Consider the following 26,166-nt stretch of genomic DNA (forward strand, 5'->3'; position numbering starts at 1 on the left):
TAGTCTGTGGAACTCACTCCCTAGTGAATTGAAAAACTGTAAAACTTTTGCCTTATTTAAAAGCAAAACCAAAAAGTACCTAATTTCATCTTCTTAGTTTCCTACACTGAGCTTTAAATTTGCTCTGTACCTAGTGTTACCCAATCTCCTAATTTTTATGTAATATCAAACAACCTTATCATTGTGTTCATTGCTGTCTTCTTTAATGTGCTAGCCATATGCTGTATTGTGACTACCAATTTTTGTCAACTACCATTCAAGCTGTCATTGCAACCAATCTTATATTGTTTCTGCTGTATTGTGCCTACCAATTTTTTTGTCAACTACCATTCAAGCTGTCATTGCAATCAATCTTAGCTACCTATGTGCTTTAATATACTGTACCTACAATTTTCTCTCATCTTTTTTTCATTTCATGTAATCTGTTATCATTTTTTGTCTATAATTTTTGCAAGTATTTACCTCCTTAAAATTTTCTTAAATTAAGGACCTGCCCGAAACGCTGCGCGTGCTAGTGGCTTTACAAGACTGTAATTACCATATTTGTATCCTCACATTCCTTATGTACATTCTTGTATATGCATAAATAAATAAATAATAAATAAATAAGTTTATGGTGTGGTGCCCATGGGTTTTTTATTTTTATATTTTCTCGAGACAATTTATACTTTAATCTCAATTAAAGTATAATAGATAATCAATCAATTAATCATTATCTGCTGATGTAGACCTGACCAAATGTAAACTGTGTCAACAAAATTATTCGCACACCCTCCGTCACTATGTGATAGAGTGCGAAAAGATACGTGAATTTAGAGACAATTCTATAACCAATGTTCCAGCGATGTGTCAATATCTCATTCAAAATGATCTGCTACCAGAAATTTTAGCCAAATATCCCCAGTTTGCTAACTGTAGGTAGTAACTGAGTGATTGTAACCTATCCACCGCTGCCCACTGGATGGGGGGCGGTGTGCAGGACAAACATATCAATTTTGACACTAGCTCTCCACATATGTCAGTTGCTTAATTTAGAACCTGTACTTGTGGTCGATCTCGAACCCATTGTTGATGCGATGACTTATATTGAATTTTGTAACTATAGTTACAAAATTGATGAGCTATAGCTCATCAAGATTGTAACTTGCTTAGCTAAATGAATTGTGGGGTTCAGTCCCTGAGCCCATTATGTGCCTCTGTAACCCTTTCCACTACCGCCCACAAGATGGGTATGGGGTGCATAATAAATGAACTAAACTAATTAACTAATCTCAATTAGTATTAAGTTTTAGTCTTTAGTGTTTTTCCTGCCCGAAACGCTTTGCGTAATAGTGGCTTTAGGCATTGTATGTACTAGCTCTATCTATAAATCCATCAATGTTTGTATCACACCTTGTATGTATGTACTTTACCTGAATAAACATTTGAACATATTCAAAGATTTGAGTAAGGGTACCGAGTGCTGTCTGAGATATTGTTCTAATAGCAGCTTTGTGTTGGGTAATTAGAAGACGTAAATGAGTTTGGGTAGTAGAACCCCAAGCACAAATACCATAGTTGAGATAAGGATAGATGAGAGAGTAACAGAGCGTCACCAGGGCAGGGCGGGGTACATAATATCTGATCTTAGAAAGAATACCAACAGTTTTTGAAACTTTTTTTGCTATATTTAGAATGTGTCCCTGGAATTTCAGCTTGTTATCGATGAGGACACCAAGGAATTTACCATCAACTTTACTACTGATTTGTATATTGTTTATTCTTAGATCAATTTCATTTGAGGAATTATTACCAAACAAAATATAATTTTTTTGTCAATGTTAAGGGTGAGTTTGTTAGCAGTTAGCCAAAGACTTTACATGACAATAAAGACATGAGACTTTATTTAGTTTAGTATTCACAGTGACATTTAGAGCAAGAGGATCAGGACTGAAGAAAATGAAAGTTGTGTCATCAGCAAATAAGATTGGTTTGAGGTGTTTATAGAGGCATTTGGAAGGTCATTAATATAGATGACCAAAAAGAGAGGGCCAAGTATGCTGCCTTGTGGAACACCAATGTTTACGGGTAGTATAGGAGAAATGGAATTATTCACAGAAACATACTGGAGCCTGTCAGTAAGGTAGGACTGAAGGTATTGCAGGGTATTACCCTGCAATATCTTTGACAATACCAAGAAGGTATTACCTTTGACTCCATAATGATGTAATTTAAGAAGAAGGTTTTGGTGGTTGACAGTGTCAAAAGCCTTACGTAGGTCCACAAATACCCAACAGGGAACTCATTTTTATCAAGAGCTGTATGTATCAAGTTAATCATACTAATCAGTGCATCGTTAGTGCTTTTATTGGGTCTGAAACCATATTGGCAAGAGCTAAGTATATTGAGTTTGGCTAGATATGAGTAAAGCTGCTTGTAGATTAGCTTTTCAAATATTTTTGACAAGTTTCAAATTGATATGGGTCTGTAATTGTTGACATCAGTGAGATTACCACATTTGTGGACTTGGGTTATTCTCGCTTTTTTTAGAATAAGTATATGAATATGAATAAGTATAAGAATAAGCATAGAATAAGTATCTATATAAGAATATATGTAAATAAATTAAATAAATAAATACTCTGAACAAAAATTTAAAAGCAGCACGGGTTATGATGAGCTCGTCGTACTTACCTGGCACAGGAAATATGCCCCAGGTGTCGTTACCATCAGACGTCCACGCGTCGTCAAAACTGAACCAGAAGCCATCATCTGTAAACTTTGATAAATTATTGGGGGGGGGGTGTTATCTTCAAGAACACACGCAACACGACTTCCTCTCCACATTAAGGCCACCGGAGATGGTAATCCATAGGTAAATTCAGGTAAACATATACAAGGCACTTAATAACGTTGCAATACTTGGCCTGATTGAGGCCTATCTAAGGTCTAAATTTCAAACTTAGCAAAGTATATCCATCATTTACCATGACGAGAGAATCGGACACGTGTTGATACTTTATCAGTCAGCTGATCGGCCTGCGGGGTTGCTCTTGTTTACATTTCTAACCACTGAAGGAGTACATTGACGCACCTGACATGTAATTGAATTCCTTGCAGATTACCATGCACATTCTTCCACCGAGGAATATATACTCTCATTGTCTTCACCTTCGAATTTGGATTGGCAAGGAACATATACAGTTTAGTCCCGTCGCTGCCCCTAATTAACAACACGCCCTGTCTAGGCAAGTTTTTCTTAACGTTCCTTTTATGTTTAAATGTTAATTAGATATAAACCATGTGTTAAATATTCACATATGATCTTTCCATTAGTCTTTGCTGCAGAGGGGGTAAAATCCTACCACTGCTGGAGATAGCTTGGCTACTTTACTTTGAAGAGGTTTCAAGAATCAATATCCTTATGCCAGGCATCTTGGCTGGTGATCTGGTCACAAGGCTGTTAGATGCCTCTGCTCGAAGTCTAACATATAATAATAATAATAATTATTTAATAATTTAGCAGTCTCCGTGGTGTAGTGGTAAGACACTCGCCTGGCGTTCCGCGCGTGCTATGTCATGGGTTCGTATCCTGGCCGGGGAGGATTTACTGGGCGCAATTCCTTAACTGTAGCCTCTGTTTAACGCAACAGTAAAATGTGTACTTGGATGAAAAAACGATTCTTCGCGGCAGGGGATCGTATTCCAGGGACCTGCCCGAAACGCTACGCGTACTAGTGGCTGTACAAGAATGTAACAACTCTTGTATATATCTCAAAAAAAAAAAATATAATAATAATAATGCATTGTCTTGGGACTGCCAGTCAGAGTGTATTCATACATATTAGGCTTACATCAAGAACTCTTTTCCCCCCCCCCCTCCTTAGGTCACATTACTGACCCCACCCAGGAGGCAACCCAACAACAAGCTGACTAATTCCTGGGTACCTACTTACTGCTAGATGAGCAGGGGCATTAGGTGAAATGTGCCCAACCATTTCTGTCCTGCCCGGGATATGAACCCAGAATTCTCAATTGTTACGAATCGAGAACGAACCCGATTGTACTACCAGGACCCTTAAAATACAATGAATAATACCTTAATAAATTATATACAGTTCATCAGGTGGGGATATGGTAATATCATGCACAATCGTGTGACAAAGCTCATTTTCTGATTGCCTAACCTGTATCATTAGGTTAGCATGTATTAAGTTAAGCTTGATTGAGTTAGGTTAGTTTGGGTTAGGTTAGGTCATGTAAGGTTAGGTAGGTTTTAAAGTCCATTGGTGAACTCTTGTATTGCATACTTTTCATTTTTTTTATTTTTATTTATTTATTTATTTATGTATATATACATACAAGAGGTCTTAAATTCTTGTACAGCCAGTAGCACGTATACCATTTTGGGCAAGTCATTAATCCTAATTTACCCCAGAATATGACCCACCAAATCATTTAACAACCAGGTACCCATTCACTGCTGGGTGAACTGAGGCTACAGTTAAGGATTGATGCCCAGTAAATCCTCCCGGCTTGGATATAAAGTGCCAGGTGAGTGTTTTACCACTGTGCCACAGGGACAGGCACAAGAGTTGTATCATACAAGTAGATTATATCTCCAGTAGATTGACCGTTGAGAGGCGGGACCAAAGAGCCGCAGCTCAGACCCCATAAGCACAATTAGGTGAGTACAAGTACATTGTGACTTGTATTCGATCAGGTATTTTTTGGAGGTGTATTAAGTTTTCTCTTGAACACCAAGATAGGTTGTCTAGTTATGACCCCTTATGTATATAAGTGTGTTGAAAAGTCTTGGGCCAGGTGAGAGAGAGTGCTAAGAAGCAAGATCACAAAATACATGGAATCACAGCATCTCCATAACCCCGGACAACATGGTTTCAGAACAGGGCGCTCTTGCCTGTCGCAGTTGCTGGACCACTATGATATGGCATTAGATGCTATGGAAGACAAACAAAACGCTGATGTAATTTACACAGATTTCGCAAAAGCTTTTGGTAAATGTGACCATGGTGTTATTGCACATAAAATGCGTTCAAAAGGAATTACCGGGAAAATAGGCAGATGGATCTACAATTTCCTGACTAACAGAACCCAATGTGTAATAGTCAACAAAATAAAATCCAGCCCATCAACCGTGAAGAGCTCAGTCCCCCAGGGTACTGTGCTTGCTCCAGTACTTTTTCTCATCCTCATATCGGACATAGACCAGAACACAACCTATAGCACTGTATCATCCTTTGCAGATGACACTAGGATTTTCATGAGAGTTGGCAACATAGAGGACACGGCAAACCTCCAATCAGATGTAGATCAGGTCTTTCTATGGGCTACAGAAAATAATATGGTGTTTAATGAGGATAAGTTCCAGCTCATGCGCTACGGAAAAATTGAAAATATAAAAACAGAAACCACGTACAAAACTCAGGCAAATCATAACATAGAACGAAAAGGCAATGTAAAGGATCTGGGTGTACTCATGTACACCTTACCTTTAAAGAACACAATAAAGTAGCCGTCACAACTGCAAGAAAAATGACAGGTTGGATAACAAGAACTTTTCACACTAGAGATGCTATACCGATGATGATACTTTTCAAAACGCTTGTGCTCTCTAGAGTGGAGTACTGCTGCACAATGACAGCCCGTTTCAAAGCTGGAGAAATTGCTGACCTAGAGAGCGTACAGAGATCCTTTACTGCTAGAATCCACTCAGTAAAACATCTAAATTACTGGGACCGACTAAAGAGCCTAAATCTGTACTCCCTTGAGCACAGGCGGGAGAGATACATAATAATTTACACGTGGAAAATAATTGAGGGGCTGGTCCCAAACCTGCACACAGAAATAACACCACATGAGACCAGAAGACATGGCAGGATGTGCAGAATACCCCCGTTGAAAAGCAGAGGTGCAACAGGTACTCTGAGAGAGAACTCTATCAACATCAGAGGCCCGAGACTGTTCAACACGCTTCCACTACACATAAGGGGCATAACTGGCAAACCCCTCACAGTGTTCAAGAGAGAACTGGATAAGCACCTCCAAAGGATACCTGATCAACCAGACTGTGACTCATACGTCAGGCGTATGTTAGACGTCAGGCGTCATACGTCTGGCTGTTAGACGCGGCTGCTCGCAGCCGCGTCTAACAGCCTGGTTGATCAGTCCAGCAACCAGGAGGCCTGGTCGACGACCGGGCCGCGGGGACACTAAGCCCCGGAAGCACCTCAAGGTAGCCTCAAGGTAGGTAGGTAGGTTCTGTCTTTGGTAGGCCAAACACACTCCACGGAGTGATCGGTCTGAGTGAATTATGAACCTCAGCTCCCTGTACATCTTTAAAATACCCATAAAATGGGAATTGATAATACACATAAAATTGTTAAACAGTTTGTCATGGTCATATTCTGGGGAACATAGGATTAAGGACTTGCCCGAAATGCTACGCATGCTAGTGGCTGTACAAGAATGTAAGAATTCTTGAATATATAAATAAACAAAAAAATAGAGGGGGGCCAGGTTTTAGCTCACAATGCCTTTCAAGTACTTGGTGTGACTTGACTTTGATGGAGCTATCCAGATAGCTAGCAACAGGGAGCCACCATATGAGCCTTCTCAGAAAACAGTGATCAAGTACTATACTGTATACAGTATAGGCCTGCAATGTAATATATATACTGTACAGTACATTTATTGCATGTAAATCTGTTCCTGGCTCAGCTCAAACGAAGTGTCTTGAAGCCCACTCTTTGCTGCTATTCTGTCTGGTAATGCTCGAGGTTACCAGTGGGAAACACCAAATTGTGATGTGACCATAATTGCTTTGCTGGTGGAAGCGTACAAGATTACCTCATCTATAATAAGCCATTAAAAAGATAAATTTTCATGGGTCTAGATTAACTCCATTACAACCATATAGATGTATTATAACCATATTTACATCATTTGTATAAAATCTGTGTGATGATAACTAAAATCAACATACAATGATAACTATGTTATCCATTGGGTTAACAAATGACAATAACCACACACTAATGGTTAAATATCTCTTTTCATAAGAAAGTTGTCTACCATCACTCTATGCTACCCTGTACATTATTTTATTCCTTGATTGTTAATTTACAGGTGTAAAGATTCTGCTTTCTAACAGTATGGCCAGTCGTGGGATGAGTGAAACACAAAGGTTACGGCAGCAGATGGAAGAGCAACTTGACCGATTAATGGCACAGTTAGCTGATCTTGAGGAATGCAAGTAAGAAGTGAAAAACTTGTTAAATGTTAATCAGAAGTGGATAACTCAAATTAGATTTATCTCATTCTATCCTATCATCAAATGAGTATTAGTGATTAAGCTTTTGTAATAATATCTAAACTGTATACTGTACAGTACTAGAATATGAGAGATCCAAATACACTACTGCATTTAAAAGCATGTCTCTGCCATTTATCTTTTTATACTGTTCTATGTTGAGAGTTTATAGTATCCACACAACTTAAATTCAGGTCTCTGTTTTAGCTGAGCTTTTCCCTGGCACTCTGCTTATCAAGCAGCTGTTGCTTTTTGAGCTAGGTTTGCTCTTATCTGTAGGTTGCGGCTTACCATCAATGGAGTTACCCCATGGCCGGCCCTTTTGATATTTTCAGGACCTGATCTTGGAGCAGTTGCTCTTTTCTACTTGGTCTAAGTTTGCACCTCCGTCTCGTTTGCCGGGTTCAACAGTTATTGTGTAGTGGGCCTAGGGTCTCCCCTTCTGCTCCCAGTTCTGAAATGCCTGGGGGTTTGAAAGCCTGGGGGATGGTGTTTATTCAGGCATGTTTATGCCTTCTCGAGACCACCTCTTCCACTTTGACACCAAAGGTAGTTGAGCTTCTGTTTCCTCATAAGGATGTGCTCCCTTTCATTCCTCAGGAGGGTTTTCCTGCTGCAGATCCTTCCCTTTAAAGTTGTGGATGGAATTGACTTCAACAACCTCTTCCTTGAATGCATTTCACTTGCCTACAGGGAATGAGAATGTCCTTACCTTTCCTTGGCTCAATTGTTTGTCCGGCTTCCACTGATGTTCCCCCTTGTCCTAACTTTTTTTAATTTAAATAAGCTTCTTTTATGCAATTTATCTATTCCCTCCAAGATCTTGTGCATACTTAACATATCCCTTCTGATATGATCAAACTTCAGGAGTGGGCAGATAAATTATGCTCACTCCTGAAGCACCCTACAGTCCTTTTCAGTTCTTTCTCTTCTCATTAACTTTGCATCATCTGCAAACATCAATATGTATGAGCACCACTCCCTCTGTCATGTCATTTACATTAATTAAAAGCAATTGTCCTAGGACAAAGCCCTGTGGAACACCACTTTCCACTCCTCTCCAGTCTGACATGTCCTCTCTGACTACAACGCTTTGTTTTCTGTGCGTCAAGTACTCCATACTCAATCTAGTGCCTTTCCTGTTATCCCTCCTTGTCTTTCCATCTTGTGTATTAGCCTCCTTGTATTTCCATTTTGTGTATGAACTGCATCACAATCTTTTTGCCAGTCTTAAAATTCAATCAAGTTTGTTAAGTATGATTTTCACTATCTGAAACCATCATGTGCCTTTGTTATAAAATTTACTCTTTCTCCCAAATGTTCTATTTTCCTTTAATTGATGACTTTTTCTGGGTGGAGCCCCTTTGGCTCCCTGGAGCTATCCAGGCTGATATGGATATTATTAAACTTTGGCATCAGTCGATGTGAATGGAGTTCATAGGCCTACCAGGGACCACGAGCCAGAACCTGGCCCCCTCAGAGAGGCATGAGGAGCAATGGCCTATAGAACTGCACATGTGATTTGGAGCATTCTATGTCTGCCATCGACCAGGTCAGGCACCCAAAAAGGTAAGCATCCCACAACAAACCCCCTATTCTGGTTGAAACTACTACTGAAAGTCAAACGATTGGACAGAACTCCCCAAAGAAAAAGAAGCAAATGAGCATAATGTCGCCACTTGCCGCGCTGCTGTCTGTGCGGCTCCCCCCCTCCCTGGGAGGGGGAAGGGGGAGCCCCAGACCCCCCACGCCAGCTACCCACACCTTCAGTTCTTTGGCCATGTGAATGGCATTGGTCATTATGGCTCTGGCTCCTGACTTCTGTCCTTTGCTCTGTGCCTTGTGGTGTGGGGTGAGTCTTCTCTGGTGGTGATCCTGTTTCACAGTCACAGAGAACATAGAATTTCAATCCAAATCTGTTGCATTTGGAGGGAATATGCTGCTTGAACCCAACACATCCTTTGAAAAGCACAAGAGATTCGTCAATCACTAGCTTCTGTGCTGGTACATAGAAATATTTGTATTTTCCAATCACTTCATTCGTAATGTGCCTGACTCTCCAAAGTCTTCATAATGTGCCTGACTCTCCAAAGTCTATCATCCTCTGTCCAGTCTTCATTACAGGCATACCTCAGTTTAAGAGTTTAATTGGTTCCTGGAGACGCCTCGTATTCCGAAAACTCGCATTCCGAAGCTAATTTCCCCAAAAGAAATAAAGAGAAATGAATTAATCCGTTCCTGACTACCCCAAAAACCCCACATCAAACTAAATTTTTATACCTAATTCATCTAAATAAACCTACAAAACTATGTTCCAGTTATTACTTACCTTGCTGTCGAGTGCTGTAGGCGTATGGAAGATGGTGAGGAGGGGGGAGGAGGAGAGGAGTTACTGTTTGGAAGGGGAGTCCCCTTCCATAATCACATCAGGCAGTGAGGACCTTTCTGGTGTGCTCTCCCTGGGACGTTTTATCTGAGTGCCACTAGGTCCTGGTTGAGGCTCACTGCTCGATTTCCTCACCACAAATCTGTCCATGGAAGCTTGCTTTTCCCTTCTTCGCAAGCTCTCTCTGTAGTAAGGCATCACATTGTCATTGAAAAGATTAAGACAACGGCCTACTACAGCTTTCTCTGGGTGAGTCTTTTCAACAATTGTTTGAATCTCTTCCCACATCTGACACACCTTAATTACTGCAGAAGGGACATTCGCTTCTAGACATTCAAAGTCTAGTTCTCTCACACATTCAGGCCACAATTTTCTCCAGCCAGAGATCAGGGTTCTTTGAGTCACTTCTTGCCAGGCTTTGTCAACGAGTTTTAAAGCACTACAAATGTTAAAATGCTGTTTCCAGAACTCTTTGAGGGTGAGGTTTGTGGCTTCAGTCACTTCAAAACATTTCCGGAAAAGTGCCTTTTCATAAAGTTTCTTAAAATTCGCTATGATTTTCTGGTCCATAGGCTGAATTAGAGGAGTGGTGTTAGGAGGAAGGAATTTAACTGTGAGGAATTTATTGTATCTGGGCAACAAATCATCTTCCAAGCCTGGAGGATGAGCATGAGCATTGTCGAGGAGAAGCACGGCTTTGAGTGGCAAATGTTTCTCCTGCAGATATTTTTCTATGGCAGGGCACAGCACTTCATTCACCCACTCCGAAAAAATAAGCCTAGTCACCCATGCTTTTTTATTAGACTTCCACATCACACACAAATGGGTTTTCTGCACTTTATACTGTTTGAAAACCCTTGGATTTTCAGAATGATACACTAGCAAGGGTTTAATTTTCAAATCGCCACTCGCATTTGAACACAGCACAAGCGTAAACCTATCTTTCATAGGCTTGTGTCCAGGCAAGGATTTTTCCTCCTTGGTAATGTATGTCCTCTTAGGCATTCTTTTCCAAAACAGTCCTGTTTCGTCACAATTAAACACTTGTTGCGGTAGGTATCCCTCAGCCTCTGCAAACTCTTTAAATTCGTCAATAAATCGTCCAGCGGCTGGTTTGTCTAAGCTGGCTGCCTCCCCATGCCTTGTAACACTATGGATACCACTTCTCTTTCTAAATTTTTCAAACCAGCCCCTGCTTGCCTTAAACTCTTTCGTATCTGCATCACTCGTTGCAGGGGTATTCTTTAGAAGGTCTTCGTGCAACACCCTGGCTTTCTCACAAATAATGGCCTCCGAAACACTATCACCCCTCAACTCCTTGTCGTGTATCCAAATTAATAACAACTTTTCCACTTCTTCAAGTATTTGTGGTCTTTTCTGGGGGGAGCCCCGTCGGCTCCCCGGAGCTATCCCAGGCTGATATGCTAATGTCAGACTTTGGCATCAGTCATGTGTATGGAGTTCTTAGGCCTACCGGGGACCACGGCCAGAACCGGGCCCCCTCAGAGAGGCAAGGGGAGCAATGGCCTATAGAAGCCCCCGTGTAGTTGGAAGCATTCTATGTCTGCCATCGACCGGAACAGGCACCCAGAAAGGTAAGCGCCCCAAAACAAACCCCTATTCTGGTTAAAATTGCTACCTAATACCGAACTAGTGGATAGAACTCCCCAACCGAAAACAAGCAAATTAGTGTGACGTCACACACTGCCGCGCCGCTGTCTGCGCAGCTCCCCCCTCCCCGGGAGGGGGAAGGGGGAGCCCCAGACCCCCCGCGCCGGCTACCCACACCTCAGTTCTTGAGGCTGATGCTATTGGCGGTGGTCGTGTGCTCTGGCTCCGGTGTCGCTACTGCACTGTGCTTTGAGTGTGGTGTTAGTTTTGTGGGTGTGAGAGCCAGGAGTTATCTTCAGTACTCGGGCTGCATGCGCCTAGGGCTGCCTTCCCTAGGTGCCCTGTAAGTCCTGCCCTTGGGGCTTGGGGCCAACTTCCACAGGCTCCTCGGGGTCTGCCTCTGCTGGTCCGTTTTACCTTTCGGTTTTTCGGCCGCCTGTTGGGCTCTTGGGTGTTCTGTTCTCCCTTGTTACCGGCAGGTAAGAGGCAGTTTGCACTGGTCGGGGCGCAGGGTGCTGCTCAGCTTGTAATTCCCGACATCGCGGCCGGCTCTGTTCCTTGGGGTTCGCTGTCCTCTTGCGGGGTTTTGTTTTTCTTTTTGTTTTTTGCCTGGTGGGGGGTTCTGTCATTTTATTCAGTTTGTTTTTGCCCTTCCACTGTTCTCCTCGGTGGCGCCCCCTGCTAGGTCCCCGTGAGTGTACACGTCCCTGGGGTTCAGCTTTAGAAGTTTGCTTGGTAGTTTTGGGCGCCGGTTTGCAGCACCCTGCCTGGGACTACCTGAGCGCGAGTCCTCTTAAAGTAAACGCTCAGGACCCTGGGAATCCCCTAGGGGGCGCGTGGGTCCGATGGATGTGACCCCGGAGTCCCCACTCGCTGTGTGCGAGTTTGAGGGTTGCTCGGTCCCCTTGTCTCAGGGTGACCCTCATTGTTTTTGCCTCTGCCACGCTGCCTGTTGGGTCGGTGATACTTTCGACCCTGAGTCCTGTGAGTGTTGCTGCTTGCTTGTGACTCAATTTACCCAATCCTCTGATGATTCTATTCGGGTACAGGCGGCACGTGCGTTGCAGTCTAGGTTTCGTCTGTTGCAACGCGCTCGGTTGGTTGCTTCCCCGGATGCCCCGGGGCTGCCCCGCTTTGCTTTTCGAGACCCGGACTTGGGGGTGGGGGTCGCTTCGATCCTGGTTCAGTCCGCACCTCCTCGTCCTTCCCCTTCTGTTCGTTCTGGTCCCCCGCCCCTGCTTCCGGCCCCGAAGCGTCTGAGGGTTTCGGGGTCGGAGCAGGGGTTACTTGATCTCGAGACTCGGGCAGCTTCGGGGGTTGCCCCTTCCGGGGGGGCGGCAGAGGCATTCGAGTCTTGTCTCCCGGCCGAAGCTTCAGGGTCTGACCAGTGGGCCCCCCTTCCTCCAGCTTTTCCGGCTGCTCTGTCCTTGTCTTGTGGGGTCGGGGCTTGGGGAGAGGACTCGGCCTCGGGTCCTGTGGTGACGGACCTCGAGGCTGGGGAGGGGCTGACTTGGGGGCCTTGGGCCCCGCTGGACCCCGCCTGGGTTTTTCTTCCCACTGAGCGGGGCTTATTGTTACAAGGAGTGGGGTTTTCTTTCCCCCCCTCTGCGTACGAGTTGGATTTGGTGTCGGCCCCTCCCCGGGTACGGTTCCGTGTTCCCCCGGGTACGTCGGTTCCGTCCTTCAGGAGGTTTTCGGCTTATCGCATCCAACCGGGTGTGGTGCGCGCGGCCTTTGCAGCTTACCTCCTGCGTGACCCGGATTATGCCTCGGAAATGGATCCGTCCACGTTCAGGTTTGGGACTTCGTTCCCTTTCTGGCTCCGTTACGAGGTTCCGGAGTCATCCTGGCTAGCAGACTGCCCCTTGTTTGGTCTGGATTCCTGGCATTCCTTTTGTCGTTCCCGCACGCTGGAGTGGCGGGCAGCTTCCACGGTGCTTCAGGTTTTCCTGGGGGGTGAACTTGAGTACCTGAATGAGTGCTTGTTTGCCCCTGCCCTTCCCCGCGATGTGGGCGTTATTCAGCTCCATGTGCAGGTTCCCTCCCTTTCGGCGGCGCTCGTGGCGGAGGACTTGCGCGCTCGGGGCCTTTTGTGTTCGGCCTTGCGGTTCTTTTCCCTCCTGGAGCTGTCTTCGGATTGGCTCGTGGAGGATGTGGGGACGCTTGGGTCCGTCCCGGGGTCCGGCACCTTGTCCTCGGCTGCGCGTTCGTCGGCTGCCTTGTTGAAGCTGTTCACGCCGATTTTGCGGGATGCGGTTTCCCTGTTCTATGCTTCCCGTCTCGCGTGTCGGCAGGCGGTGCTGGGTTCCTCCGTGGAATCTGCTTGGGCTCTGGCTCTTAGGCGTTCTTCACCTTTTTGTCCTCTCCTGTTTGGGGAGTCGGCCGTGGCGCAGTTTATTCAGGCTGCGTCGGCGGCTTGTCGTCCGATGTCGGACTTGTTGGTTTTCCGGGGGTCCCGGGGTGGGTCTTCCCGGAAAGGTCGTGCCAGGGCTCGGGGTTCCTCTCGTCGTGGTAGGCCTCTGGTGTCAGGTTTGGGGTTGGCTCCTCCTGCGGACCCTCCCTCGTCTGGTCGGCGCGGTGTTCGCGCTGTGCGGGGTTCTGGGTCTCGTAAGGGTCGCCGGCCCTTTCGCGGTTTGCCCCTTTGACGGGGCGATGGGGGGGCGGCTTGCGCTGTTCGCCCGCGCCTGGTCCCACGATTCGTGGGCCTTTCGGGTCGTGTCTCGCGGCCTGCGGTGGCGTTGGGTGGCCCCTCCCCCCTTTGGGGGGTCGGGGCTGGCGGGGCAGGCTTCTTCCCCTGCGCTCTGTCGAATCGTCTTGGAGTGGGTACGCTTGGGCGTCGTCGAAACGACGTCGTCCCTCAGATGGGTTTCCCGTCTGTTTCCGGTTCCGAAACGGGACTGCGCGGACCTGCGGTTCATTCTGGACTTGTCCCGTCTGAACCCCTGGGTTCATTGCCCCTCCTTTCGGATGACTACGCTGTCTCAGGTTCGGCTCCTCTTGGAGCCGGGTGCTTGGATGGTGTCCCTGGACCTCCGGGACGCTTATTGGCATGTCCCGATTCATCCGCGGTTCAGGGACTGGCTCGGTTTTGTAGTGGGGCGTCTGAGTTACCGCTTTCGTTGTCTCCCGTTCGGGTTGAACCTGGCACCTCGCGTGTTCACACGCCTTACACGGGTTGTGGTGGCTCGTTTGCGTCTCCTAGGTGTTCGGGTGTTGGCCTACCTCGACGACTGGCTGGTTTGGGCTCCCAGCCAGTCAGCTTGCTTGCTAGCCAGGGATTTGGTTCTTTCCCAGCTCGCCGGGTTCGGGTTCTTGGTGAACTGGAGGAAGTCCCATCTGGTTCCCTCTCAGGTTCGGACTTGGCTGGGTCTCGTGTGGGACTCTCGGACCGCCTCCTTGTCTCTCCCTCCGGAGTCTCTCCTGCGGCTGCGGTCCCGCCTTCGTCTGTTTCTGGAGGGCCCTCGGGTCACCCGGCGGTTGCTCGAGGGGCTGTGCGGGAGCCTGAACTTCGCGATGGTGGTCTACCCGCCAGGTCGGGTTTGGCTTCGACGGCTGTTCTGGTTCCTTCGGGGTTCCCCCTTCCTCCTCTCTCGCGATCGCAGAGTTCGACCCCCGGGGGACTTGCGTTGGTTGCTGCGTCACCGGCTTCCTCTTCGGGTTTTTCGGGGTTCAGTGCCTTGGCGCCTACCCGAGCCCTCGCTCGATGTGTACACGGATGCGTCGTCTCTCGGCTGGGGTTTTGTGACCAGTGCTCACCAGGCCGGCCAGGGGCGTTGGGATCCGTCCTTCCGTCGAGCTCACAGTACGGTGCGGGAGTTCGCGGCAGTGTGGTTTGCTCTGGGGAGGATTCGGGTGGCCCGCGGATCGACGATTCGGCTCCATTCGGACTGCTCTCCGGTGGTTCATTGCCTGAACCGCGGGGGTTCGATGCGGTCCTTGTCTCTTTGGGGTTGGTCGCTTCGGGTGACTCGTCTGCTGAGTTCTCGGGGTTTGGCTCTCCTGGCGGTTCACGTACGGGGCGTGTCCAACGTCTTGGCCGACGCCCTGTCTCGCTTCGTTCCCCTCTCCACGGAGTGGACGGTCGACGACGAGTCCTTCCGTTGGCTTTGCCAGACGTTCGGGCGCCCCGAGGTGGACCTCTTCGCGTCGGCGTGGTCGCGGCGTCTTCCCGTTTATGCGGCGCCCTTCCCCGATTGCGAGGCCGTCGGGGTCGATGCCTTTCGGCTCGACTGGTCGAGGTGGGGGTTCCTGTACCTCTTTCCCCCAGTTCGGCTGTTGCTCCAGGTCCTGACTCGCTTAGAGACTTACCAGGGGAGAGTTGTCCTTCTGGCCCCTTGGTGGCCGGCCCAGCCTTGGTTTCAGGCGCTGGTTGCTCGGTGTCCGAACCCGAGGGTTTTCCCGCGGCTCCGCCTCTTTCAGCAGATCGGGCCGGTACGTCACGTAGCTGGTTCGATCTTCTCCTCGAGTCTTCGCGTATGGTTTTTTTGACTCGGGTCTATCATCATCTCTATGGTGATCAGGTGGCCTCCTTGTTGGTGTCCCACCTGAGGGCTTCTTCTCGGCGGCTGTATGAAGTTTCCTGGCGGTCCTTCCGTTTCTTTTTGCGTCTTCGTCGTGTTAGCTCCTTGTCTGTTCGGGTGGTCTTGTCCTTCCTCTCGTGGTTGTTTCAGGACCGTCATCTTATGCCTAACGCGGCCTGCGGTGGCGTTGGGTGGCCCCTCCCCCCTTTGGGGGGTCGGGGCTGGCGGGGCAGGCTTCTTCCCCTGCGCTCTGTCGAATCGTCTTGGAGTGGGTACGCTTGGGCGTCGTCGAAACGACGTCGTCGCTTCGTATCGTGCGGCGCTGGCGGAGCCGCTTCAGCTTGCTTTCGGTATCGATGTTACGTCTGCGCCGTTTCGCAAGCTGTCTCGTGCATTGTTTCACCTCCGGCCTGCTCTTGCGTCGCCTGAGCCGTCCTGGTCTTTGGACAGAGTGCTCGCTTTCCTTTCATCTCCTCGTTTCGTTGTGGCCCCTTCGGTCCAGGATTGTTTTTCCAAGGCACTTTTCTTGTTGGCTTTGGCCTCTGGGGGTCGGGTAGGGGAGCTTCATGCTCTCTTCCGGCGCAGGGGTTTCTGCTCTTTTGGTCGTGGTGATAGTTTTGTTCGTTTGCAGCCGTCTCCTTCTTTTCTGGCGAAGAATGAGACTGCTGCGTTCCGGAGGGGTCCATGGGTGGTTGATGCTTGGTTGGTCAGGCCGGGGGTGCATCATGTTTTGTGTCCGGTTGCGGCGCTTCGCCGTTATTTGCGCGCCACAGCTTCTGTGTCCGGGGACGCGCTGTGGGTTGATCCGGTTTCCCTTCTTCCCTGTTCGCGGGTTCGGGTCTCTCAGGTCGTCCGCAGGGTTATTAGGTCTAGCCAGCCTGCGGTCTATCCCCGTGCCCATGACGTTCGTAAGTTCGCGGCTCTTGCTGCCGTCTTTGGGAATATGTCTTGGTCTGATATTCGGGCGCGGGGATTTTGGCGGTCGAACAGGGTCCTGGCTGCTCGTTACCTTGTGAATGTCCCTGGCCCTCGTCGGGCCTGTGTTGCTTTGGGTCGGCGGTTGCAGCCAGTTGTCTCGGCTTCGAGTTGAGGGGTGAGCGACGACCGCCTCCCGGGTAAGTCCCTCTTTTTTCTGTCTGTGGGTAGTTAGCTCCGGGGAGCCGACGGGGCTCCCCCCAGAAAACCAGCGTTGAATGTAATGAAACGCCATTTTCTGGGTGAGTCCCGGAGGCTCCCCGGCATCCCTCCCTCCCTCCGGTCGGCGGTTTTTCGCGTTTTTGACATCCAGCCTCAAGAACTGAGGTGTGGGTAGCCGGCGCGGGGGGTCTGGGGCTCCCCCTTCCCCCTCCCGGGGAGGGGGGAGCTGCGCAGACAGCGGCGCGGCAGTGTGTGACGTCACACTAATTTGCTTGTTTTCGGTTGGGGAGTTCTATCCACTAGTTCGGTATTAGGTAGCAATTTTAACCAGAATAGGGGTTTGTTTTGGGGCGCTTACCTTTCTGGGTGCCTGTTCCGGTCGATGGCAGACATAGAATGCTTCCAACTACACGGGGGCTTCTATAGGCCATTGCTCCCCTTGCCTCTCTGAGGGGGCCCGGTTCTGGCCGTGGTCCCCGGTAGGCCTAAGAACTCCATACACATGACTGATGCCAAAGTCTGACATTAGCATATCAGCCTGGGATAGCTCCGGGGAGCCTCCGGGACTCACCCAGAAAATGGCGTTTCATTACATTCAACGCTGGTTTGTTTCGTTATTGTTCTTACTCCTTTTGCCACTTTAGCACCCATAATCTCATTTTTCTTCTTAAGTATAATGCATATTGTTGATGTGGCTTTGTTGTACTGCCTACAAAGTTCAACAACACGTGTACCATTCTCATGCTTCCGAATGATCTCTTGTTTCTCCTCTATTGTCATCCTCACATGAGCTTTCTGGCCTTTATCCTTACCACTGGCTTTCTTGGGACCCATGGTGAGATATATAATAACAAATTGTATAGACAGATCACCAAAAATCCAACAAAACACTGAAAATCAGCGAGAAGAATTGATGTGGGGGTAGTCACTGAGCGCGAAACAATGGTAAACTGAGGGGCGGCGGGGCAGAGGGGCGACGATCGCCGAACCACTACGCGCTAGGTCGGCCTGTACGCGTATCAACAAACTCGCGTCCCGAGGTAACCCTCGCCTTCCGAGACATATTTTTGGAGTAAATCCTGCTCGTCTTCCGAAAAACTCCCATACAGGGACACTCCCTTGGGAAAGAGTGATCACGTCCTGTTAGACATTAAATATGCTTTAAGATATCATCTAGAAGAAAATGGGGACATTGAAACAGTTGATAAACTCGATTTAAGGAGAGGCAACTATGGGGAACTTCGAAATTTTTTTAATGAGTGTAATTGGACAGAATTGTTGCTAGGTAGGGAAGTAAATGAAATGTATGCCAAATTTTTAAAACTATACGAGGAAGGCACACAAACATTCATACCAAAACAGAGATGCAGGGCCAGAAAACAGGATTGGTTCGACAGAAATTGTGAGAGGGCAAGAGACCAAAAGACACAAAAATGGAATCAGTATAGGAAGAGGCCAAACCCCCAAACATACCAGCGATACAAAGATGTGAGAAACAACTATACAGCAGTAAGGAGAGAGGCAGAAAGAAATTTTGAAAAAGGGATAGCAGATAAATGTAAAACAGAACCGGGCCTATTCTTCAAATTCATAAACAACAAATTGCAGGTAAAGGATAATATCCAGAGGTTGAAAATGGGAAACAGATTCACGGAAAATGAAAAGGAAATGTGTGAAACATTAAATGAAAAGTTCCAAAGTGTGTTTGAACAAAATGAAATCTTCAGAGAACCAGACACAATAAGAATTCCAGAGAACAACATAGAGCGGATAGAGGTGTCTAGAGATGAAGTGGAAAATATGCTAAAGGAGCTCGGGAAGAACAAAGCAGCTGGCCCAGATGGCGTTTCACCATGGGTTCTGAGAGAATGTGCATCTGAGCTCAGCATTCCACTTCACCTGATCTTTCAGGCATCCCTGTGTACAGGAATCGTAGCAGACGTGTGGAAACAGGCTAACATAGTTCCAATCTACAAAAGTGGCAGCAGGGAAGACCCCCTCAATTATAGACCTGTATCATTGACAAGTGTAATAGTGAAAGTATTGGAAAAGCTAATCAAAACTAAATGGGTAGAACACCTGGAGAGAAATGATATAATATCAGACAGACAGTATGGTTTTCGATCTGGAAGATCCTGTGTATCGAATTTACTCAGTTTCTATGATCGAGCCACAGAGATATTACAGGAAAGAGATGGTTGGGTTGACTGCATCTATCTGGACCTAAAAAAAGCTTTCGACAGAGTTCCACATAAGAGGTTGTTCTGGAAACTGGAAAATATTGGAGGGGTGACAGGTAAGCTTCTATCATGGATGAAAAATTTTCTGACTGATAGAAAAATGAGGGCAGTAATCAGAGGCAATGTATCGGAATGGAGAAATGTCACAAGTGGAGTACCACAGGGTTCAGTTCTTGCACCAGTGATGTTTATTGTCTACATAAATGATCTACCAGTTGGTATACAGAATTATATGAACATGTTTGCTGATGATGCTAAGATAATAGGAAGGATAAGAAATTTAGATGATTGTCATGCCCTTCAAGAAGACCTGGACAAAATAAGTATATGGAGCACCACCTGGCAAATGGAATTTAATGTTAATAAATGTCATGTTATGGAATGTGGAATAGGAGAACATAGACCCCATACAACCTATATATTATGTGAGAAATCTTTAAAGAATTCTGATAAAGAAAGAGATCTAGGGGTGGTTCTAGATAGAAAACTATCACCTGAGGACCACATAAAGAATATTGTGCAAGGAGCCTATGCGATGCTTTCTAACTTCAGAATTGCATTTAAATACATGGATGGCGATATACTAAAGAAATTGTTCATGACTTTTGTTCATGACTTTCTGTTATAAATAATGGTGTGTGGGGCTTCTATGGGGTACTGGTACTATTAAGGGGTAAGGGTAGTTAGAAGACAGAGTATCAAATATGGGAGAGCTAAAAGGCCCGGCCCCCAAAATAAACTATCCACAGTAGTAATAACTTGCTACTAGACCATATATGTTAGTCTAAGGGTTGATCAATGCGCTCCCACACAGGAAGAAGGGATACTCTGTAATTCATGTACTTATTTATTAACCCCTTAACAACCCCCCATATACACTCACACCAATAACAAAAATAATAATAACTTTACCACACTATCTTACGTTAAAAGCCTTGGTCCACGTAGGCAGGATACAAGGTTTACACTAAGAACAAGCTAGGGTAAAGTACTACTGGATAAGCACTGAAGCTGGATGCAGCTTAGGGTAGGGAAACCACGTGGGACCCTAATACAAAACACAACACTTAGGGGTACCCAAAACACTGGCAAATACTACCCCCAGGTCTCACCAATCGTTACTACCAGATAAGGTACACTTAATAATGCCCCGTACTTAACTTAAGGGTACAGGAACTTCAGGTAAGGGAAATAAGTAAGAGGAGAAGGGAGAAGAGTAGGGGTGCAGCCACAGAGTAGGTCTCGTCCGCACGAACGCCAGCCAGAGAAGAAAGCTCCTAGCGACCAGCTAGCCTCCCTCATGTCGTGGTGCCGGAAGGAGCCTAATTGATCGTGCAGCTAAGCACATTAAAGATCTTCCCCTATGCAACGTATTGTTACTTTACAAATGATTAGAAAGTATTAGTAAGCAAAGTTGGTGCCTGTTATTATTTAATAATCAACCCCCAGCTCAGTCTTTAAATGCTCTTTGAGAAACAATAATAGTCTTACGTCTGGCAGGGAAGATACAAACAATTGCCGCTCGTGATGCCTCAACTGTACTACCAGAAAGTTTAATAGCTCAATTTTGACCTCTGGTTTCCACTGGAGAACCCAGGGTCGTAACACTCCTCCCCCCTTCAGAGAAAAAAAAATGTGACTACTAGAATAGTAGTCATATTTTTTTGTAAGAGTATACAGAGAATAAAAAGAAAAAACATATGACAAAAACAAAAAATCAATCAAAAACAATTTCTCTGCAAAAAAAAAAATACAAAGGAGTTCTCTGAAAGAAAAAAACACACAAAAAATAAAAGAACAGGGAAGTAAAGAAATTGGACACGGAATATTTAATGTCACAGGAGAACCTAAAAAAAAATAACTAAAGCATGACAGTTGGTAAATGGCTTTCTGTGGCTCAGATGAATGTTATTCAGGCAACTGGGACAGAGCGTCGGCTATCACGTTGAGTCTGCCCGGTAGGTGGGTAATGGAAAGATTGAAGTCCTGTAGGTACAACGCCCACCTGAGGATGCGTTTATTCTTACCCTTCATCTGAGTCAGGAAGACTAGTGGGTTATGGTCCGTGTACACTTCCACTATATTACCTGTGAGGTAAACTTCAAACTTTTTACATGTTAACACTAGCGCCAACACCTCTTTTTCTACCACTGAATAATTGCGTTGCGCCTTGTCGAATTTCACAGAGTAATAATATACTGGGTGTTCCACCTGATCATCCCCTGTTTGCAACAACACTGCACCAGCACCCGAGTCAGACGCGTCAACATGAATTTTAAACGGTCGGTCGAACCTTGGACTAGCAAGCACTGGGGCGGAAGCTAAGATCAATTTCAAATTTTTAAATGCCTCTGCACCGTCTGATGACCACTTAAATTTAACGGTTTTCCGCAACAAGTCTGTGAGAGGAGTGGCAACACTGGAAAAGTTCTGACAAAAGCGTCGATAGTACGCACACCTACCGATAAATCTTTGAACGTCCTTTTTAGACTTTAGCACTGGATACTCCAGAATGGCACTGATTTTATCTTGCCGAGGTAACACTTTTCCTTGGCCCACTTCATAACCGAGGTACGTCACTGTGCCTTGGCCAAAATGACACTTTTTAGCATTTAAGGTAAGATTTGCCTCTTTCAAGATTGCGAAGAACTGGCATAACCTAGCTATGTGGTCAGCCCAATTACTGTCAAAGAGCACGATATCATCTAAATACACCCGACAATTTGGCACCTTAGCGAGCAGAGAGTTCATGAGTCTCTGGAACGTGGCAGGGGCATTACGCAAGCCGAATGGTAACACTTGATACTCAAAAACACCCTCTGGTGTCACGAACGCAGTTAGCTGTTTAGCACGTTCAGTGAGTGGGATTTGATAATACCCCCTCGAGAGGTCGAATTTCGAAACGTACTTGGCATTTCCCAGCTCGTCGATGCAGTCCTCGAGGAGGGGCAGCGGATAGGCATCCACAATGGTCACCTTGTTGAGCTGCCGATAGTCGGTGCATAATCGCCAGGAGCCGTCTGGTTTGGGGACCAAAAGGCAGGGCGAGCACCAAGAGCCCTGGCTCGGCCGGATGAGGCCGTGCTGGAGCAAGAAGTCGACCTCCTTCCGTACGATGGCCTTCTTTTCTGGACTCATCCGATAGGGTTGAAGGCGAATGGGAGTGTAGTCCGTCAGTCCGTCAACTCGACATCATGGCAAATGGCATCAGTCTGGGTCGGGACCTCCCCGAACAGACTGGAGAATTCATCAACCAACGACTGCACCTCTTCACGTTGGGCCATCTGCAAATGGGACAGTCCCTCCACAGCATTCACAGAACTAGAATTATTGAAAATGAGATTAGTTGGGTCCCCAGAACAATCATCCCCTCTCTCACTGGAAATGGAAACATTGGTTAGTGCAATGGGCCTGGGGCCCTGGAACTTCTTCAGTCGATTTACATGTATGAGCATTACCTGGTTACGTTTGTCAGAGTGCCTCACTTTGTACGTGAGGTCCCCAGTCTTTTCTGTCACAATGTAGGGGCCTTCGTACTTGTGGGACATAGTGTTCCCTAGTCGAGGCTTTAATACCAGGACAGGGTCGCCAGGCTGAAATACCCGTAACTTAGATTTAGCATCGTTACGTTCTTTCATCTTTTCTTGGGCCTTGCCAAGATACAGGCATACCTCAGAATAAGAGTTTAATCCGTTCCTGGAGACGCCTCGCGTTCCGAAAACTCGCATTCCGAAGTTAATTTCCCCATAAGAAATAAAGGGAAATGAATTAATCCGTTCCTGACTACCCCAAAAACCCCACATCAAACTAAATTTTTATACCTAATTTACCTAATTCATCTAAATAAACCTACAAAACTGTGTTCCAGTTATTACTTACCTTGCTGTCGAGTGCTGTAGGCGTATGGAAGATGGTGAGGAGGGGGGAGGAGGAGAGGAGTTACTGTTTGGAAGGGGAGTCCCCTTCCATAATCACATCACATAACCCCATGCCTTGTAACACTATGGATACCACTTCTCTTTCTAAATTTTTCAAACCAGCCCCTGCTTGCCTTAAACTCTTTCTTATCTGCATCACTCATTGCAGGGGTATTCTTTAGAAGGTCTTCGTGCAACACCCTGGCTTTCTCACAAATAATGGCCTCCGAAACACTATCACCCCTCAACTCCTTGTCGTGTATCCAAATTAATAACAACTTTTCCACTTCTTCAAGTATTTGTGGTCTTTGTGCCGTTAATGTTCTTACTCCTTTTGCCACTTTAGCACCCATAATCTTATTTTTCTTCTTAAGTATAGTGCATATTGTTGATGTGGCTTTGTTGTACTGCCTACAAAGTTCAACAACACGTGTACCGTTCTCATGCTTCCGAATGATCTCTTGTTTCTCCTCTATTGTCATCCTCACATGAGCTTTCTGGCCTTTATCCTTACCACTGGCTTTCTTGGGACCCATGGTGAGATATATAATAACAAATTGTATAGACAAATCACCAAAAATCCAACAAAACACTGAAAATCCGCGAGAAGAATTGATGTGGGGGTAGTCACTGAGCGCGAGACAATAATAAACTGAGGGGCGGCGGGGCGGAGGGGCGACGAACGCGCTAGGTCGGCTGTACACGTATCAACAAACTCGCGTCCAAACTCGCCTCCCGAAGTAACCATCGCCTTCCGAGACAAATTTTTGGAGTAAATACACCTCGCCTTCCGAAAACCTCGCATACAGGGACAATCGCATTCCGAGGTACCACTGTACTTTAATGTAGCCGCCTTGCAGTCCTTGAGTCTCTGGTGGTGTTGCGCAAAGAAAGCCGAACCTTCGGTTAACGTTACGTTCCCTAACAGATTCTCCTGTAACATTTGCAAGGGTCCACGAACCTTATGGCCAAAGACTAACTCAAAAGGAGAACAACCCAGTGAACTTTGTAATCCCCCTCTAGCCGCAAACAAAACATACGGTAAATTCTCATCCCAGAAGGTGTGGGAACTCTCGCACGATGTCTTCAACATCTGCTTCAGAGTTAGATGGAAACGTTCAATTACCCCCTGACTCTGTGGATGGTATGGGCTGGAAACCTAATGAGTTATTCCATGTTCCTTACAAAATTGCTCAAAAATATCAGACTTAAAATTAGTACCATTGTCAGTTTGCACGACCCGAGGCAGTCCAAAAGTGGAAAAAAATTGCAACATACGAGCAACAACAGTTTTTGCTCGGATGTTCCTTACAGCAAAAGCCTCTGGGTAACGAGTAGTGATACACATCATTGTGATTAGGTAAATATTACCAGACTTAGTTCTAGGTAATGGTCCAACACAGTCCATTACCACATGAGAAAATGGTTCCTCTGGCACGACAATAGGCTTTAGACGAGCTTTAGGTGGAGTCTGGTTTGGTTTCCCAACCAGTTGACAAACAATACACGCATTACAAAATTTTGCCACATCGCTTTTCAGCTTGGGCCAGAAAAAATACTTTAAAATTTTGTGATACGTAATATTAATACCTTGATGTCCCCCCATAGGATCATCATGAGCAGCTGCCAAAACTCTTTCTCTATAGCAGGTCGGCAACATAACCTGGTGGACTACCTGCCACTCATTTGACAAGGGAGCACTCTGTGGTCTCCATTTTCTCATCAAAATCCGATCATTGTAGTAGTACCCAGTTGCTGCGTCTACAATTTCCTCCATAGAGACAGCTGTCTCATGACAATCTGCAAGAGTGGGGTCAGCTTTCTGTAACTCACTCAAGGAGGCATCTAGGCCTTGGTCAGATGCTATTGGCCGAGGCTCAACAGTGTTCTCCTCCACCTCCCCACTACTCTCGGTAGATGGCGGTGGCAGGCTTTCCACAATGTCCTCGGCCACGTCATCGAGTCGGGCCATGAATGTGTCCGCGAGGTCCACTTGGTTTTCACCACTCGGAAAGCTCCTCGTGACCTCGGGATTTACCACCTTGGCAAGCACAGGGCTGCCCTTACATTTAAGTCCCATAGACCTGGTCACCGCGCACGCAGGGTACACAACATTATCCTCTGCGGCGGGTGGATCCAGGCAAACCTTAGGGGTAGGCAACATAATAGGCAGTCTGGAGTCCCCTACCTTATCCCCTGCTAAATCATTACCAACTATTACATCAACATTAGGGAAAGGTAGGTATGAAGTGACTCCGACTGTACAAACACCCTTGTGGAAATCAGATTCCAGGGTAACCTTATGGAGGGGTACTGCTCGAGTATCACTAGTGACACCCTCGACCAGTACCACCTCTCCAGTGTCGAGAGTGTTGGCACCTTGCAACGCACTCTCTAAAATTAAAGTCTGGATGGCACCGGTGTCTCGGAAGATCACCACGTCCTTCCAGGAAGAACCCTCAGACAAAAGTAGTCTCCCTTTCGATAAGAATGGGGTAAGCAAGTCCAACCACTGTGGGTTGGAGGTCTTACTCCCTAACCCTTCTGAAGGCCTCAAGCCCTGTGTCACAACTAGAGCATTGGGTCTTTTTTCCGGGTACAGTTGCCAACAACGGCTAATATTGTGGTTGGAACGATTACAGTGACCACAAAAACGTCGGGGAGAAGAGACATTACTAACAGAATTACCCTTCGGTTCACCCTTAGGTGCCGTGGGGCTAGACACTTTAACAGGGTTAGTTATGTCTGAAACAGAAGGTGCATTAGTTAAAGGGTTAGAATGAGCTGGTCTGGACTGGCTGTGGGTATAAGTTTTGCTACTCTGTGGGGTATAATTATTTTTATTGGGCCTTTTGCCCGCCAATTGGTAGTTTTCTGCCAACTTGGCCAAATCCCCTATTTTAGAATTTACCTCTACCCTTCCTCTAATGTACTGTGAAACATTCTCTGGCATAATATCTATAAAATGCTCCATTAAAATTAAGTTCCTGAGAACCTCGTATGTTTCGGCTTTCGCCGAGCGAATTCATCTATCAAACAATCG

The 26,166-nt window shown here is 46.5% G+C and overlaps 1 protein-coding gene across 5 annotated transcripts in view; it reads left to right on the forward strand.

The window, feature by feature from the left end:
- The first annotated feature begins 2,731 nt into the window (after positions 1-2,731).
- LOC123768229 (protein LZIC) overlaps positions 2,732-26,166 on the forward strand; it is a 101,585-nt gene continuing 78,150 nt past the window's right edge. The window contains exons 1-3 of one of the 5 annotated variants that reach the window (XM_045758688.2): positions 2,732-2,864; positions 3,100-3,227; positions 7,129-7,255. In XM_045758688.2, coding sequence (XP_045614644.1) covers positions 7,155-7,255 — 101 coding nt within the window. In that variant the 5' untranslated portion in view covers positions 2,732-2,864; positions 3,100-3,227; positions 7,129-7,154. Of the gene's footprint in view, positions 2,865-2,994; positions 3,228-4,607; positions 4,667-7,128; positions 7,256-26,166 lie in introns of those variants that run through there. The other 4 variants (XM_069307050.1, XM_045758691.2, XM_045758689.2 and 1 more) reach the window with 4 other exon arrangements.

Source organism: Procambarus clarkii, chromosome 59 (assembly GCF_040958095.1).
Source record: "Procambarus clarkii isolate CNS0578487 chromosome 59, FALCON_Pclarkii_2.0, whole genome shotgun sequence".
Lineage (NCBI taxonomy): Eukaryota > Metazoa > Arthropoda > Malacostraca > Decapoda > Cambaridae > Procambarus > Procambarus clarkii.